At 35.4% G+C, this 14731-nt stretch overlaps 2 protein-coding genes across 6 annotated transcripts in view; one reads left to right on the top strand and one right to left on the bottom strand.

The window, feature by feature from the left end:
- The first annotated feature begins 639 nt into the window (after positions 1 to 639).
- hif1an (hypoxia inducible factor 1 subunit alpha inhibitor) lies at positions 640 to 8861 on the top strand. 4 transcript variants are annotated; one of them, XM_024296462.2, is made up of 9 exons: positions 640 to 761; positions 855 to 1112; positions 3382 to 3632; positions 4290 to 4438; positions 4532 to 4677; positions 4780 to 4886; positions 7206 to 7269; positions 7354 to 7464; positions 7700 to 8861. In XM_024296462.2, the coding sequence occupies exons 2-9, from the start codon at positions 933 to 935 to the stop codon at positions 7754 to 7756; spliced, it is 1065 nt and encodes a 354-aa protein (XP_024152230.1). In that variant the 5' UTR covers positions 640 to 761; positions 855 to 932; the 3' UTR covers positions 7757 to 8861. The 4 variants fall into 4 exon arrangements, with proteins under 4 accessions (XP_024152230.1, XP_024152231.1, XP_036071295.1 ...); XM_024296463.2 differs by having other exon boundaries at positions 679 to 778; positions 893 to 1112; XM_024296461.2 differs by having other exon boundaries at positions 698 to 778.
- Positions 8862 to 11788: 2927 nt separating this feature from the next.
- cuedc2 (CUE domain containing 2) overlaps positions 11789 to 14731 on the bottom strand; it is a 5297-nt gene continuing 2354 nt past the window's right edge. For both annotated transcript variants that reach the window (XM_024296468.1, XM_036215569.1), the window contains exons 5-9: positions 13627 to 13757; positions 13373 to 13540; positions 13239 to 13303; positions 13108 to 13168; positions 11789 to 13023 (exon numbers count right to left, since the gene is read on the bottom strand). In XM_024296468.1, the coding sequence (XP_024152236.1) occupies positions 12877 to 13023; positions 13108 to 13168; positions 13239 to 13303; positions 13373 to 13540; positions 13627 to 13757 (572 nt within the window). In that variant the 3' untranslated portion in view covers positions 11789 to 12876. The remainder of the gene's footprint in view (positions 13024 to 13107; positions 13169 to 13238; positions 13304 to 13372; positions 13541 to 13626; positions 13758 to 14731) is intronic.

Below are 14731 nucleotides of genomic sequence, written 5' to 3' on the forward strand. Positions count from 1 at the left end.
TCAGGGTGCCGGAGCCTGACCCGGCCGCTGAAATATCTGAAATACCTAAAATATTGCATTTATATATTTTAAATATTATTTTCTTATTTAAAATATATATTTTTTCAAACTTAATTTTTTTTTATTTAGGTTAATGTGTACTTTCAAGTTTAAAACAGTTTTTATCCTTTTTATTTTTCAAATGTTCAATATTTTTTTAAAAGTTAATAATATATGTTTTTCTAAATTACATGTGTTTTTTCAAATTTTCTTAAGTTTTACCAATTGGCCCTTTAACTGCTTTCCATTTTTTTTTCTTTCAAATGTACAATCTGGTGTTCGCTTTTAAATTTTGTTTAACTCTAGTTTAAAATGACTTTTTTTTTCAAATTTTAAATATTATTTAAATATTAAATATTAATTTAAAATATATATTTTTTCAAACTTACAATTTTATTTTTTTACATTTTCGCTAGTGTTGCATTTCAATCTTGAGGCCGTTTTCTTTCTTTTCTTTTTAAATTAACATGTTTTTTTTAATTTCAATCTGGTTTTTCATTCACTTTAAGCTGATAATGACTTGACCCCATAAAGAGGTGCTGCAGCATCGTTTTGTGGCAGAGAACGGTCATTACATTGCTAGCAGTGCGTCATCCACCGCACTAGATGGCGCTGCTAGCTATTCAACACCGATTTTCTCTTCCTGAAAATTCTATCTTGCGTCGTTTGTTTTCTGTCTGTCAACACAACGTGTAAACAGCGACACACGGAACCGAACTGTGGTGAGACGCTGCAGGCGGTGAGCTCACGAAAATGCGTTTTAATAAGTAACGGAAGGGTTAGCTTAAGTGCATTTTTTTTACTTTAAACCCTAGCAGTGTAAGTAGAGAAGCCATCTTTTGGGGCTGTTTAGCAGGAAGGAGGCAACAACTCCAAGGCGCTCCTCGACGACCATGGCAGCGGCGACTGTTGTGGAGGCTGATCCGGCGACTAGTGAAGGCGGTGCCGCCTTTTCTGGCGTTCAGGGCAAGGGCTGGGATGAATCTCAGCTCCGAAAATACTCTTTCCCCACTAAGCCCATTCCTAGACTTTCTCACACGGACCCGAGGGCGGAGATGCTAATAAACAACGAGGTAACTAAAAAGCTGCTAAAGCCTAGCTTACTTTAGCGTAGCATTACTAACCCATTCAGCCGGTTCAGACGTAATTTTAAGCAAAAGAGAACATTTAATTATATAAACCACATAAATATCAGTGAAACTAGTTGCTTTCAAGCCTTCATGATAAAACGAAAATGGTAAAATTTAGACAAAATGTTACAGTTACATATTTTTGAACCGCCTTAAATTTTAGGTAACTAATTATTTATTTATTTTTATTTGATTATATTTGTACATTCAAGTAGTTAATGTCTCATTGAAGCCTTTTTTGTATAGGAATGCCTTTATTTGGAAAGGGGGGGGGGATCATTTCCGCCCACATCTGTTATTTTAGTTTGGAGGACATATATGTGCAGTGCATTCTGGGAATTGTTGAATTATTTTGGTCTTTTATGTTTTGTATCACCTAAAATAGATTTTTCTTTTTAATTGCATCATTACATTTAGTATGATTCCACCTTTTTTGTTCATAATATTTGATTCTTGTTGATTGATGCAAATTTCCATATCAGTTTTGTGCCTTTTAAATAATATTTTTGAAAGTTTTAAATTGTTTTTTATCTGTTAAATCTCAGCTGTAAAGCATTCAAAGGTGATACTTTGATGTTAAATGTTTTGTTGTCAAGAGTTACCTATGATTTAATGCCTGATGGGAAATATATTTTTAGAATTTCAAATTAAAAGTTGGGTTTTTTTTGTCCAAAGTGTAGCTATTTTTCTTTTTTTCTTTTTTTTTTTTTTTTTTAGTCAGCAATAAATGAATGAATGAAACTCAAGTGTTAAAAATAAGTCAAAAATCAGTCCAAAAGATCGCCTAATTCTTCCCTCCATTCCCATCTGCGGCTGAAAGTTGATTGTAAACGTGTATCCTCGTCGATTTAAGAAAATAAAAGCCCCGCGCCGTCCCCGTCCTTCCGCCGCGGTAAAAGTGAAACCGATAGCTGGTGTGGTGCAGTCTGGAGGCGGGAGCGCGCACAGCAGACTACGCTCACTTCGTCACGTAGGCCTCGGAGCTCCGTGTGTGGTGTCTGTCACCGCGCACACGCATGCACGGCGCGTCCATGTGCAGGAATTTTATTTTCTCATCTTCTACTAAATGTCGCTGCAGAGATAAGACGCATAAAAACAAACTTTCCTGCGAAAGCAAAGCCATAAACATGCATAAAAAGTCATTAAAAATACATTTTGGTTCATTGAATTTCTTAGAAAGGTTGGTAGTTAATGAGGATTTTGTAATGCAAACCAAATAACTAAAGATCATCTTAAAATAATTTAAATTTTATCTATAATTTGTTATTTATCGGAGCAGAATACATTCATTGTTTAAATAACAGGTTATTGATATATTAAAAAAATGAATTTAGGTATAAAAGCATACTAATCCTCAGCATTTTTCTTTAACTAAGCCATTCACAAGAATAACTAGTTCATGTTTATCTTGGACACTTCTCAGACAGTAGAAATGCATCACCGCACAGATGCAACTATACACAAAAAGCAGTTTAACTTCAGTTTATTATTACATTTTAGGACAAAAGTAGTAAAAGCTGCATTTATTTGAAAACAAATGAGATGTTAAGACTGTGGAAGCTTGGATTTTTACAATGCAGTTCCAAAAGAAAATGATTTATAAAGCCAGAACCATTTTTACTCACGCACGGTGCTTATCAGACAGAAGTCTGAATCAGATTTCTACAGATCTTTGTTTTCAAAGACAGTGTTATATAGTTTTTTTACTTCTTTTTTTCACACAGCTTTTGTTTTTTAGTAAGGCAACACATGTGGCAGCTGGGTGTGGCTACTAAAATTTAACTTGGTTTTTTCAAAATATGTTACATAGAGCCAGGCATGGACTGAGCTACATTTTTTTTCTTAGTAAAGAGAAAAAGTAAAAGTTTTAAAGACCTTTAACTCTAAAAGAGGCATTTGGTCCAGCGAGAGTAGCGAAGTCCCACTTCACCATTTATTTTTGTTTTTGAGGCCAATGAGCCATTCTTTTATCCAATGTGGCTTTTAAATATTACAGTAATTAAAATATAACAGTTAACAGTTAAAACTTTTTACTTTTGATAGCAGCTCATTCAAGTTCCTTTCAAAATAAAAGACATTCTGTGTCAAATAAGATCCTCCAACAGATTTACTTGAATTAAAAAAAGGCAAAGAAGCCAATGTGATGAAGTTGACGGTATCTTTTGTGTCTAAATCCAAAGTGACCCATATCTTTCTATTTGTGTTTTGACAGGAACCGGTGGTTTTAACGGACACAAACCTCGTGTATCCAGCCCTCAAGTGGGACATCCCGTACCTCCTGGAGAACATTGGAAATGGAGACTTCTCTGTTTACATGTCAGAAAACCACAAATTCCTTTACTATGACGAGAAGAAAATGCCCAATTTTGAGAACTTTGTCCCCAAGTCTCAGCGAATGGAAATGAAGTTTTCTGAATTTGTAGATAAAATGCATAAAACAGAGGAAACGGGAGGAGAAAACAGGTAAGACACCTGAAACATTTTTACACTGTGCTGAGTCATGGTCAGTAAAAACAATTTGGAGGCTTTCCATCTTAAAGTCTGGAGCTTTATCACTTATAGTAGTAGGATTTCTTATTAAAACACAAAAAAGGCTAATATACCATTGACATCTTGCCTTTCTTAAAAAAAAAAACATGAAAAACCTACCGGTAGTAATGGGTAATGATGAGTGAGTTAAAATCTTTGATTTCTTTCGTTTTTACTAATTTTTTTAAACTAAAAATAGATGAGATATCCTGTACTTTATGTAATTGCTTTTATGGCATCAGTTCACTTAAATAGACTGAATTATTATTTTGTAATTTGTTTTAAATAACATGACTTTGTCTACTTGACAAGTGGAAACAAGGTTTCTTTCTTGGTTTTACCAGAGTTTTTCTAATATATTTTTTTTTAACTTAAAACCTTTTGTGATTCAAGCCTTAACAAGTATCTGTTGTGCTCTTAAAAATTGGATTTTCTTGACTTTACCTTTTTTTTTTTACGGATAAATAAAAGTTTGCTTCAAAAAAGCAGTTGAACAGTGAGATGATTTAAATTCTAAGTTGTGTGATCGATCCCTGAAAGCCTAATCAAATCCTGATTCTAATTCGTATCTTTATTTGGGTTTACTTTAAGGGTCTATTTACAGCAAACTTTGAATGACACCGTAGGAAAAAAGATTGTCGTCGACTTTCTTGGTTTCAACTGGAACTGGATCAACAAACAGCAAGCCAAGAGAAACTGGGGCCAGCTGACGTCCAACCTGCTTCTTGTAGGCATGGAGGGTAAGATCCTAAAACCACTAATGTTGCTCTAAAGCAAATTAATTTTCCATAAAAAGACCCTCACACCTCCTCTCTCCTCATCTTCTCCTTCAGGAAATGTAACTCCAGCACATTACGACGAGCAGCAGAACTTCTTTGCACAGATCAAAGGCAACAAAAGATGCCTTCTTTTCCCCCCAGACCAGTTTGAGTGTCTCTATCCGTACCCCGTCCATCATCCTTGTGACAGACAGAGCCAAGTAAGCCAGAAAAAAAAAATCTTCTCAAAATCACTTGACGATGTCAAATCAACAAGGGTTGACTCATCCGTGCTCTTATTTTTGTGCCATAAATGTTCATAGGTTGATTTTGATAACCCAGACTATGAGAAGTTTCCAAATTTTAAAAATGCTGTTGGATATGAAGCCGTTGTGGGACCTGGAGATGTGCTTTACATCCCCATGTATTGGTGAGTATTTCCTCTTTATATGCTTCTTACAGAACACAAGCCCCACCATTTATTTATTTTATTTTAAAAAGTGTTTCATATATTAAAAAAAGTACTTCTAGAAGCATGTAATGCAATTTAGCTGACAAGCTGTCAGTGTTTTCTCATGGATTGAATCAGGAGTTACAGAATGTAAAGTTGTCACTTATGGATCTATTTGTACAAACTGACCAGATGCTATTACACCGTGATCAGGTTTTATTATAGGAGGCATTTAATCAATAGTGAAAGTAAAACTCAGAGATACAGAATTTAGGAATGTAAGAGAATATTGATTCAGTGAAATATCGCAAAACTTCTTTTGGCAACATTTTTATTGCTTAAAAATGCTGCCATGATGATATTTAATTATTTATTTAAAAGCAAAGATATAGTTCAGTGTCTTATTTTTGTGTGTCTCGGGATATGTATCGTATCGAGACGTGTATCGGGATACATATTGTATCGCGACACGTGTATCAGGATGCATATTGTATCGAGACACATGTATCGGGATACATATTGTATCGCGGCACGTGCATGGGATACATATCATATCGCAACACGTGTATCGGGATGTGTATTGTATCGAGACACATGTATCGGGATACGTATTGTATCGAGACACGTGTATCGGGATACATATTGTATCGCGACACGTGCATTGGGATACAAATCGTAACGGGATGCATATCGTATTGAGACACGTGTATCGGGATACATATCGTATTGGGATGTGTATCATATTTAGACATGTGTATCGGGTTACGTATTGTATCGCGACACGTGTATAGGGATACGTATTGTATCGCGACACGTGCATTGGGATACATATCGTGTCAGGATGCGTATTGTATCACGACACGTGTATTGGGATACGCATCGTATCGCGACACGTGTATCGGGATATGTAATGTATCGTGACACATGCATTGGGATACGTCTAGTTTCGCTTCACGTGCATTGGGATACATTATCGTATCGCAACATGCGTATCGGGAAACGTGTATCGAAATGCGTATCGTATCACGACATGTGCATTGGGATACGTATCACATTGCAGCACCTGTATCAGGATGCGTATTGCGACATGTGTATTGGGATGCGTATCGTATCACGACACGTGCATTGGGATACGTGTATCGGGATACTTATCATATTGCAACAAGTCTATGGGGATACGCATCGTATTGCGACACGTGTATCGGGATATGTATTGTATCGTGACACATGCATTGGGATACGTCTAGTATCGCGACACGTGCATTGGGATACATTATCGTATCAGGATGCGTATTGTATCACAACACTTGTATTGGGATACGCATCGTATTGCGACACGTGTATCGGGATATGTATTGCATCGTGACACAAGCATTGGGATACGTCTAGTATCGCGACATGCGTATCAGGATACGTGTATCGAGATGCGTATCGTATCGCGACACATGCATTGGGATACGTATCACATTGCAACACCTGTATCAGGATGCATATTGCAACATGTGTATTGGGATGCGTATCGTATCACGACACGTGCATTGGGATACGTGTATCGGGATATGTATCATATTGCAACAAGTCCATGGGGATAGGTATCGTATCGTGACACGTGTATCGGGATACATATAGTATCGCAACACGTGTATCGGGATACATATAGTATCGCGACACGTGTATCGGGATACATATTGTATTGTGACACTTGCACTGGGAAATGCATCATGACACGTGTAGCAGTATATGTATTGTATTGCTAGATCCATGCCAATACACACCTCTACCAGAATTATGCCAATAAAATGGATTTAATGGCATGAATGAAAAGGATATGTAGCCTTTCTTTGAAACACTGTTTTGACATCATGATAAATACATTTTAATGGAGTTACTTGGGTATGGTTTTATTTGCCAAAACTAAATGTAGTATTATTTACAGTATTTCCCATTTTTCAGTTTTAAATAGTGACTTTAAAATAGTGTGAGTCAAAATGCTATAAATTTACACGACTTCTTATTTTGATTGTAATAAGTTGATCTAATATTTGAAATAACAGTAATTGTTAGATGTACATCCAGGCTTCAGGGCGTCTGTGAGTTCAGTAAAGCTTATTATTATTTCCCTTTTCAGTTTATTGATATATACATTTTCACCAACAGGCTGCAACCATTAATAGGCGAGCACACACACACACACATTCTTTGTTTAACTTTACCAAATAAATGTAAATCATAATCTAGATTTTTTTTGTTGCAGAGTTTGTAAAAGTTTTTAAACATTTGTTGTTCTCCCCCTTTAAGGTGGCATCACATTGAATCCTTATTGAATGGTGGAGTGACGATCACAGTAAACTTCTGGTACAAAGTAAGTATAATATGAGCCATTTTTTAATAAAAAAAGAGTATTTTTTTTATGTATGTTTCATTGTGACGTTTGTCATTTGTTTAGGGAGCTCCCACGCCTAAGAGGATAGAATATCCACTGCGGGCTCATCAGAAAGTTGCTATCATGAGGAATATTGAAAAAATGCTGGGAGAAGCACTTGGAGATCCACATGAGGTAAATTCCTAAAGTTTTCCTCTTATCAGTGTCATGTTTGCTCATGAATGTCACATTGTTCATTTTTAGAGCATTAAAATGGATCCACATTTGGGTCACTTGTTGCGTTAAAACTCTAGGGCACGCTGACCGCTTCAGTGACCCACTTACCGTGAATATTTATGGCGTATTATTCAGAGCAAAGATGAAGATTCGTGACCTTCGTCTTAAGCTTGTCGTCCTCTGCTTTCCACAGGTTGGGCCTTTACTGAAAACGATGATCAAGGGGAGATATGATCAAGATTTCAGCTAGAATCCTTTCAGATGGATGACTTAAAAAAAAAAAAAAAACCCTTCTTGCATGTGAAAGCAACGCCGTTTTTGAATCTGTCGTCGGAGCTCCGTGTGACTGCATGGCAGCAATTGGCCGCATGGAAATGATTCTGCTTCAGTCTCTAGAAGGTGGCATTATCTTTCAAAGTACAAGAATTAAAGAAGAACCACCCGACCCATGGGATTTTGACCTACTTGAAGTTTTCGATTTATGGAGTATTTCAGTCAATCAGTGTTTTAGCTCAAAGCCAAGAGCGCGGGGGGCGGGGCCTCGGTTGTCTGATATCGGTACCTTTGTGGCAGCCTCAATGTTTAGACCACTAATGAATGAGTCAAAAGGTTTTCCACTGTATATTCATTTTACGGGGTTTTTGAAGTAGTCATTTTTAATTGTGTATTCAGATAAATCGAGCTCTTTAAAAATCACACAAAGTACTTTGATTTAAAATGTCGATGTGAAAAAGGGGGTTGAGTCAGCTCCATGAATTCATTTAAAGCGAGAGTTTTTTTTATATAAATGTGTTTTTAGGGTTTTTAATAAGATTTGAGCATTAAAGTGACAGACAAAGGAGCACTAAAAACATTTTTTTATATAAATATATATATATATACACATATTTCTCTTTGAAATTAAATACAGAATAAGTTGCTGCATTTGGGTAAGCCTGTCAAAAGTAGAGTTCATTGTCATTTTCTTCGGTTTAAACGGTTTAAATGAACTATAAAAATAAGAATTTTGTCAACCAGCTTAACTACTAAAAGTATTCTGTGCTGGACGCTTCAAGTTTTCTCTAAAACATGTAGGTCATCTGGAATGCACTTATTTCTACTCTCTGGGAAGATCTGTGTTACACAATATATGGGATGATTTCATATTTTGTGCTGTTTGTGCCAAACCAGCGTTCATACCAGTAGTAGATAGGCATCTTAACTTTCTAAAAACATTTCTCGTGTGAGGGGAATTACTAGAACAATTCTGCAAATTTAACAGAAGGATTTGTTTCTTCGGATGAGTGTTAACTGATTTGTGGATGTGCCTTTCTCGCATTGGCATGGCAATAAAAGCACCAAGAACTTCTACTTTATGTTTGAATCTGTTTTTTTTTCCTTCTTTTTCAGACATTATTTGAAAGCAGTTTTGGTAAAAAATAAAAACAGAAATGACAAATTCTTCAAAAATCTGTATTTACTCCAAACTCACAGGGGGGTCAGGGGGTTTAAGAGTTTCAATCCATAATTCAAAGTATCCGATTGCAACGAAAAACAAAACTGCTGATTATCAGTAACACCACATCGTTTCAGTACTGTTACAATACAAAGCCAATATCACTTGCTTTATAAAGATACAGAAAACACAAAGGATAAAAAAAACTTGTTCATCTTTATGTACAGCCGATTATAAATCCATAATTCTACAACGAAGAGCCTCAACAGAAACAAAAATGATTAAATATTTGAGTGAAAACTGAGGAGAACGGGAGGAAAACTCACTCAGAAACCATCGTTTTTTACTTAATCCTTTAACACAAAATCTTATTGTAACTTTTCAACCGTTTACACCAGGGGTGTCAAACTCAATCGCACAGGGGGCAAAATCCAAAATACACCTTAGGTGGAACAAACATTTATTGAACACAATAAAACTAAATTTTTAAAACTAACTTTTAACACAATTGTGAACTAGATATATAACACTACCTGCGATAATGCTAGTGTGAATGCTAGCTAGCTACATGCTATTAGCTAAACTCCAAAGCAGCCTAAAAAACGAGGCGCCTCTGGTCACACGCAAGATGGTGTCCAGTCAATCTGTACCCAGAAGCGGAAAGAGACAGAGAGTGTCACTGTGGAAAAAAAAGTGGCAAAACGTGTTGCTAAAGTAAGAAAAAAAGATCGAAAGCTTAAAATGATATTTTTGTCCAGCAGGGGGAGGGACTTCCGGTTATTACTTTTCAGGCGCCATATTTTTTCTCTTCAGCCAGATTCTCTTGCAAAAAACAGAAAAAAGCCTACATTAGCCAAAACAACTCGTATTTGGCTTATATATTAGCTAAACTTCGACATTGACCAAAAAAAAAAAAAAGCCTAAATAAGCATAAACAATTAGCATGTCGCTGAAATATTAGCTAAACTCCAAAATGAACTAAAAAAACTGGAAAAAAACTAAATTAGCCGAAACAGGTAGTATGTAGCTGGAATATTGGCTAAACTCCAAAACAGTCGAATCTTAAATCTTAGTAAATGCCAAAGTAGTCCAAAAATCTGGCATAATGCCAATTTTTAAAACTTTAAAACTGTAACTTTTTAACATAATTATGAATCATAGAAAGGCAGGAATATTATTACAGAATAAATCGACCTAAAAATCTAATAACTTTCAATATTTTAATCTCCATAAAAATATTTTTGTCAAAATTATACAAGTTAAAAATAAGCGTAAGATAACATTGGGCCATTACAAACAGTAGAGTAAAATGATCTGGAGGGCCGGATATAATCACCAGCAGGGCCAGATCCGGCCCCCGGGCCTTGACTTTGACACATATGGTTTAAACGATCAACATCATTCCAGTAGATTTTGAAGGAGAAACTTTTCCCAAAACATTAGTCTTCATCTATATCTGATGCTACTGATGAACCAGTTAGTTTTATGTAATTACTTCACACAATAGATCGTTTCTGAAAGCTAATTATAACTACTAACTTCTTAAATTTCAGCTCTTTAAAATCTGTTCTGACAAGTTTCCCTATAAGTTTTCAGGGACAACCGTTTCTCATTATTTAAGAAATGAATGTTCTTCTTTAGCTCCAGTTCTTAATTAGTTTTTTTCTTAGATATCTTTAGTGTGAAGTTCTTACATTTTTATTGTTTAATTCTCTTTTAAATGGGCCACATGAACAAGGAATGAGCAGCAGAGCTGAGTTTGTGGGTCGCTCAAAATAAATCCAAGTAGCTCTTTTTTTGCTCGTTAGTGACTTTTTTTAAAGCTTTTGGCGACACGAATATTCTCAAACTATCCCACAGCTTTAAGAAGCAGCAGGCTGTTTGGTGTTTCCACATATTACCAAGATTCCTGTTCATTAGATAAATACATGAATAAATTACCAAAAAGGTATCCAGTCCACCAAAGTAAAGAGAAAAATGTTTTATGAATGTTCCTTAGAAATAGTGCTACCAAAACGATAATTTTAATCGTCGTCTAATCACCGATTATTTTTTCCGATTTGTTGACTAATCAGGTCATGCAATGTAAAACACACGTCTTAACTTCATCAGCTTTAGGCTAACTAAAAACTAGATATATAGCATTAGCTGTGATAATGCTAGTGTGAATGCTGTAAGCTCAATTTGCTAGTGCTGATAGCTGAAGATGATAAAATTAATAGCAGAAATCACTGAAGCTAATAGCTGAAAATGCTAAAGCTGACAGCCAGCTAAAATATTAGTTAAATGCCAAATTCGCCAAAAAAACTGAAAAAAGTTTAAGTTAGCCAAAACAGCTAGAATGAAGTTGAAATATTAGCTATACTCCAAAATAGCCTAAAAATGAAAAAAAAAAATCCTAAGTTAGCCAAAATAGCTAGCATGTAGCTGAAATATTAGCTAAACTCTAAATTTGCCTAAAAACTGAAAGAATCCTAAATTAGCCATAGCAGCTAGCTAGCATGTAGCTGAAATATTAGCTGAACAAAAAATTAGCAAAAAAACCCTCAATAAATGCCAAAATAGTCCAAAAAGCTAGCAGAATGTCATTATAACTTTCAACTTTACAACACTCTGACTCCATATAACATAAAGTAACGACTAATCGACTATTAAATATGTTGTCGACTATTTTAATAGTCGATTAGCCGTTGATTAGTCGACTAATCGACAAATCGTGGCAGCCCTACTTACAAAAATGACGATACAACTGTTCCAAATATATTTCCAAGAAGGATTATCTTAAATGTTTGTGCTGTTTATATGATTTGGGCCTTTATGTAACGTTCAAAACGACTGAATCTTTTCTTGTATTAACTAACAATGTTTTTATTCAGCACAACTGAGTCCAACTGATCTGAGCATCCTCCGCAGTCTTAAAATTCAATACATCACTTTACATACATGTTTCAAAGTATTCACAGCGCCTCACTTCTTCCTAATTTTATTATGTCACAGTCTTTTTAAAAAATGGATTAAATCAGTTTTCTTCCAGAAAAAAAAAAAAAAAAAAAATACTCAAGAACGAAGTGAATTTTTTTTTCTTTAAATTAAAAACTGTTCAAAGAAATGTGCACAAATATTGTGGTGTCAGAGTCAAAATGACAGTAATTGCTGCCAAAGGTTCAGCAACTACTGAGCAAAGGCTGTGAATACTCATGTACATATCATTTTTCAGCAAAAATTTCAAAAGAACTTTTTTCACATTTTCATTATGTTTTTTTTAACTATATTTTTTGTAAATAATGTGGAAGAAGTGAGGCGCTGAATACTTTCTAAATAAGCGGTTAAATTGCTAAATAAACTTCTGCAAAAACAAAAGCATAGTCAGAACAAATAATAAAAAAAATACTTAACACTTTAGCATAAAAACTTACTAAAAGTCTAAAAACAGATTCCACATCACTGACACTCCATGATTTAAAACAGGATTAAAAAAGGTTTAGAGATGACACTGTGGAGAAAATTAAAAAGAATAATAAAACCAGTTATTTTTGATTGTTCAGAAGTATACAGCACCACGAGAGTTTATGTACAAACATGATTATGAATTTTGAAACTGAAGAGTTTTGGAAAATACAAGAAAAAACAAAAACAGTCCATAAGAGCAACATCAGACCTGCTGAAGTGACCAAAGCAAATCCTGGAACAGAAACACATATTTTTCCAGCCTCCACACATACAAAAGCTTCAAAAGCTCATCAAGTCAACAGTGATGCAACCTTTAGTTAAAATTAGAACCAAGGCATTTAACTGGAACAATATTGCAATGTATGCCACACCAATAAATGTTTAGCCTGAACTTAAAAAAAATAAAGAAGTCAAGGCCAAAATGAAGCTAAAAAAAACTGTAAACAATATAGTCATTAGCTGCTTTTCCAGTGTTCTGCACTTCGTCAATGGAACCTGTACTTTCGGGCTGGCTTGAGATTGACGTACGTTTTTTTCATATCCTCAGTCTCGTTTGTCTTTACAAGCTGATACCGCTCTCCCTTTGTGGTTACTACCTGGTTGCCATGGTAACGAACCAGTTTCTTTGGAGCCTGCAAAAGAAAGTCAGTCGAGATGTTAAAACTTCAGTGCAGAAACGGAATCAAAGGCACAAGAGAGTATAACTGAAGGCTTACATCTTTGGGGGCAACAGGTCTGTGGACTTTTTTATCTTCCTCTCTGTCCACTAGCATGTACCTGTCAATGAAAACATGTTTTTTAGTCTGATGAAACGAGTTCTGTTAAAGTACGATGCAATTTGACTCACTTCTCCAGGATGCTTTCTTTTAGTTTTTGGTCTGCCAGAGAGGAAATACTCTTTCCGTGGTTGATCTTCAACAACAAGATGGTGTCAGTTTAGTCCAATAATTTACAGAAGATTAAAAAAATAAACTGACTCACATTAGGAGGGGTGGGGCTGAGCTGGACGTCGCCCTCTATGATAAGGCGCACGGCTTCCTCCATGTCTCCTTTGGCAATAGAGAGGGCGCTCCGAGCCTCAGATAAGCTGCACTTTGGAAACATCTCCAGCAGGTGCTTCTCCTGAGACTCCCACTCAGACGCTGGGACCTGGACTCAAACATTTGTTATGGAGTCACTCATACAACATGTATGTGGTGTGAAAACTTGACTCCATCAAAAAGGTCAGTGATTACCTTGGCAGTGGCGCCCTCTGTCTGTGTTTTAAGGCACAGCAGTTCTTGTCTTGGAGGTTCGCTGTGCAGGGTGGTGAGTTTCTGGGGAGTCTGCTCTGTTCTCGTCTTAGGGAGATCATTCTCTCCATCGGCTGAAATGTAAAAAAAAAAAAAAAATTTAGAAAAGTTGCATTACCTGCGATAATGCTAGTGGGAATGCTTTTTGCTGATTTTGGTATATTGTGGTAATATGCTGAAGCTTTTTACTGTAATTAGTGAAGGGATTTGGTAAAAATGCAAGTTTTTCCATAATGTTAAAGTTGCTAAAGGACTTAAATTTACAGAAAGTGCACAAATAATTTGAAAAATTTCTTGAAAATTGAAAAAATTGCAAATATTTAAAAATGTGTAAAAGGTATGAACTCAGAAACAAACGACCCAAAACCTCAAAGATGCCAAATTCGCCAAATGTTACTAAAATACTATCTTAATTCAAGATTAGCTCAAAAAACCTCAGTAGATTCCAAAATAGTCACAAAAAAACAGCAAGCACATTGCTAAAATGTTATCTCAGTAGATGCCAAATTAGCGAAAAAGCTAGCACACTGTTAAAATACTAGCTTAACTCAGAATTAGCCCCCAAATCTCAGTAGACGTCAAAATAACCAAAAAAGCTAGCACATTCCAAAAAAATACTATTTTACCTCTAAATTACCTGAAAAATCCTCTATTCAAGCCATATTAGCCAAAAAAGCTAGCACGTTGCTAAAATACTAGCTTAACTCAGAATTAGCCCTAAAAAACCTCAATAAATGCCAAGTTAGCCAAAAAAAAAGCTAGCATATTGCTAAAATACTAGCTTAACTTATAATTATCCCTAAAAAATCTTCATTAGATGCTAAATTAGCCAAAAAAGCTAGCATGTTACTAAAATATTAGCTAAACTCAAGAATACCCCCCCCAAAAAAATTAATACAGTAGATGCTAAATTATCCAAAAATGTTAGCATAGGGCTAAAATATTAGCTAAACTTAAAATTAGCCATAAAAACCTCAGTGGTATTCATTTCCTTCACATGCTGAATGTTTTGATACCCGTAGGTTTTAAAGTGCGCAGAAAGTTTCAT

This window comes from Oryzias melastigma, linkage group LG15, assembly GCF_002922805.2.
Source record: "Oryzias melastigma strain HK-1 linkage group LG15, ASM292280v2, whole genome shotgun sequence".
NCBI lineage: Eukaryota > Metazoa > Chordata > Actinopteri > Beloniformes > Adrianichthyidae > Oryzias > Oryzias melastigma.

Excerpts from the sequence above, each read along its gene's own strand:
- hif1an (XM_024296462.2), top strand. The coding sequence starts at position 933 with ATGGCAGCGGCGACTGTTGTGGAGGCTGATCCGGCGACTAGTGAAGGC. Across the intron at positions 4,439-4,531 it reads GCTTCTTGTAGGCATGGAGG|GAAATGTAACTCCAGCACAT; the intron begins GTAAGATCCTAA and ends CTTCTCCTTCAG. Across the intron at positions 4,887-7,205 it reads CTTTACATCCCCATGTATTG|GTGGCATCACATTGAATCCT; the intron begins GTGAGTATTTCC and ends TCCCCCTTTAAG.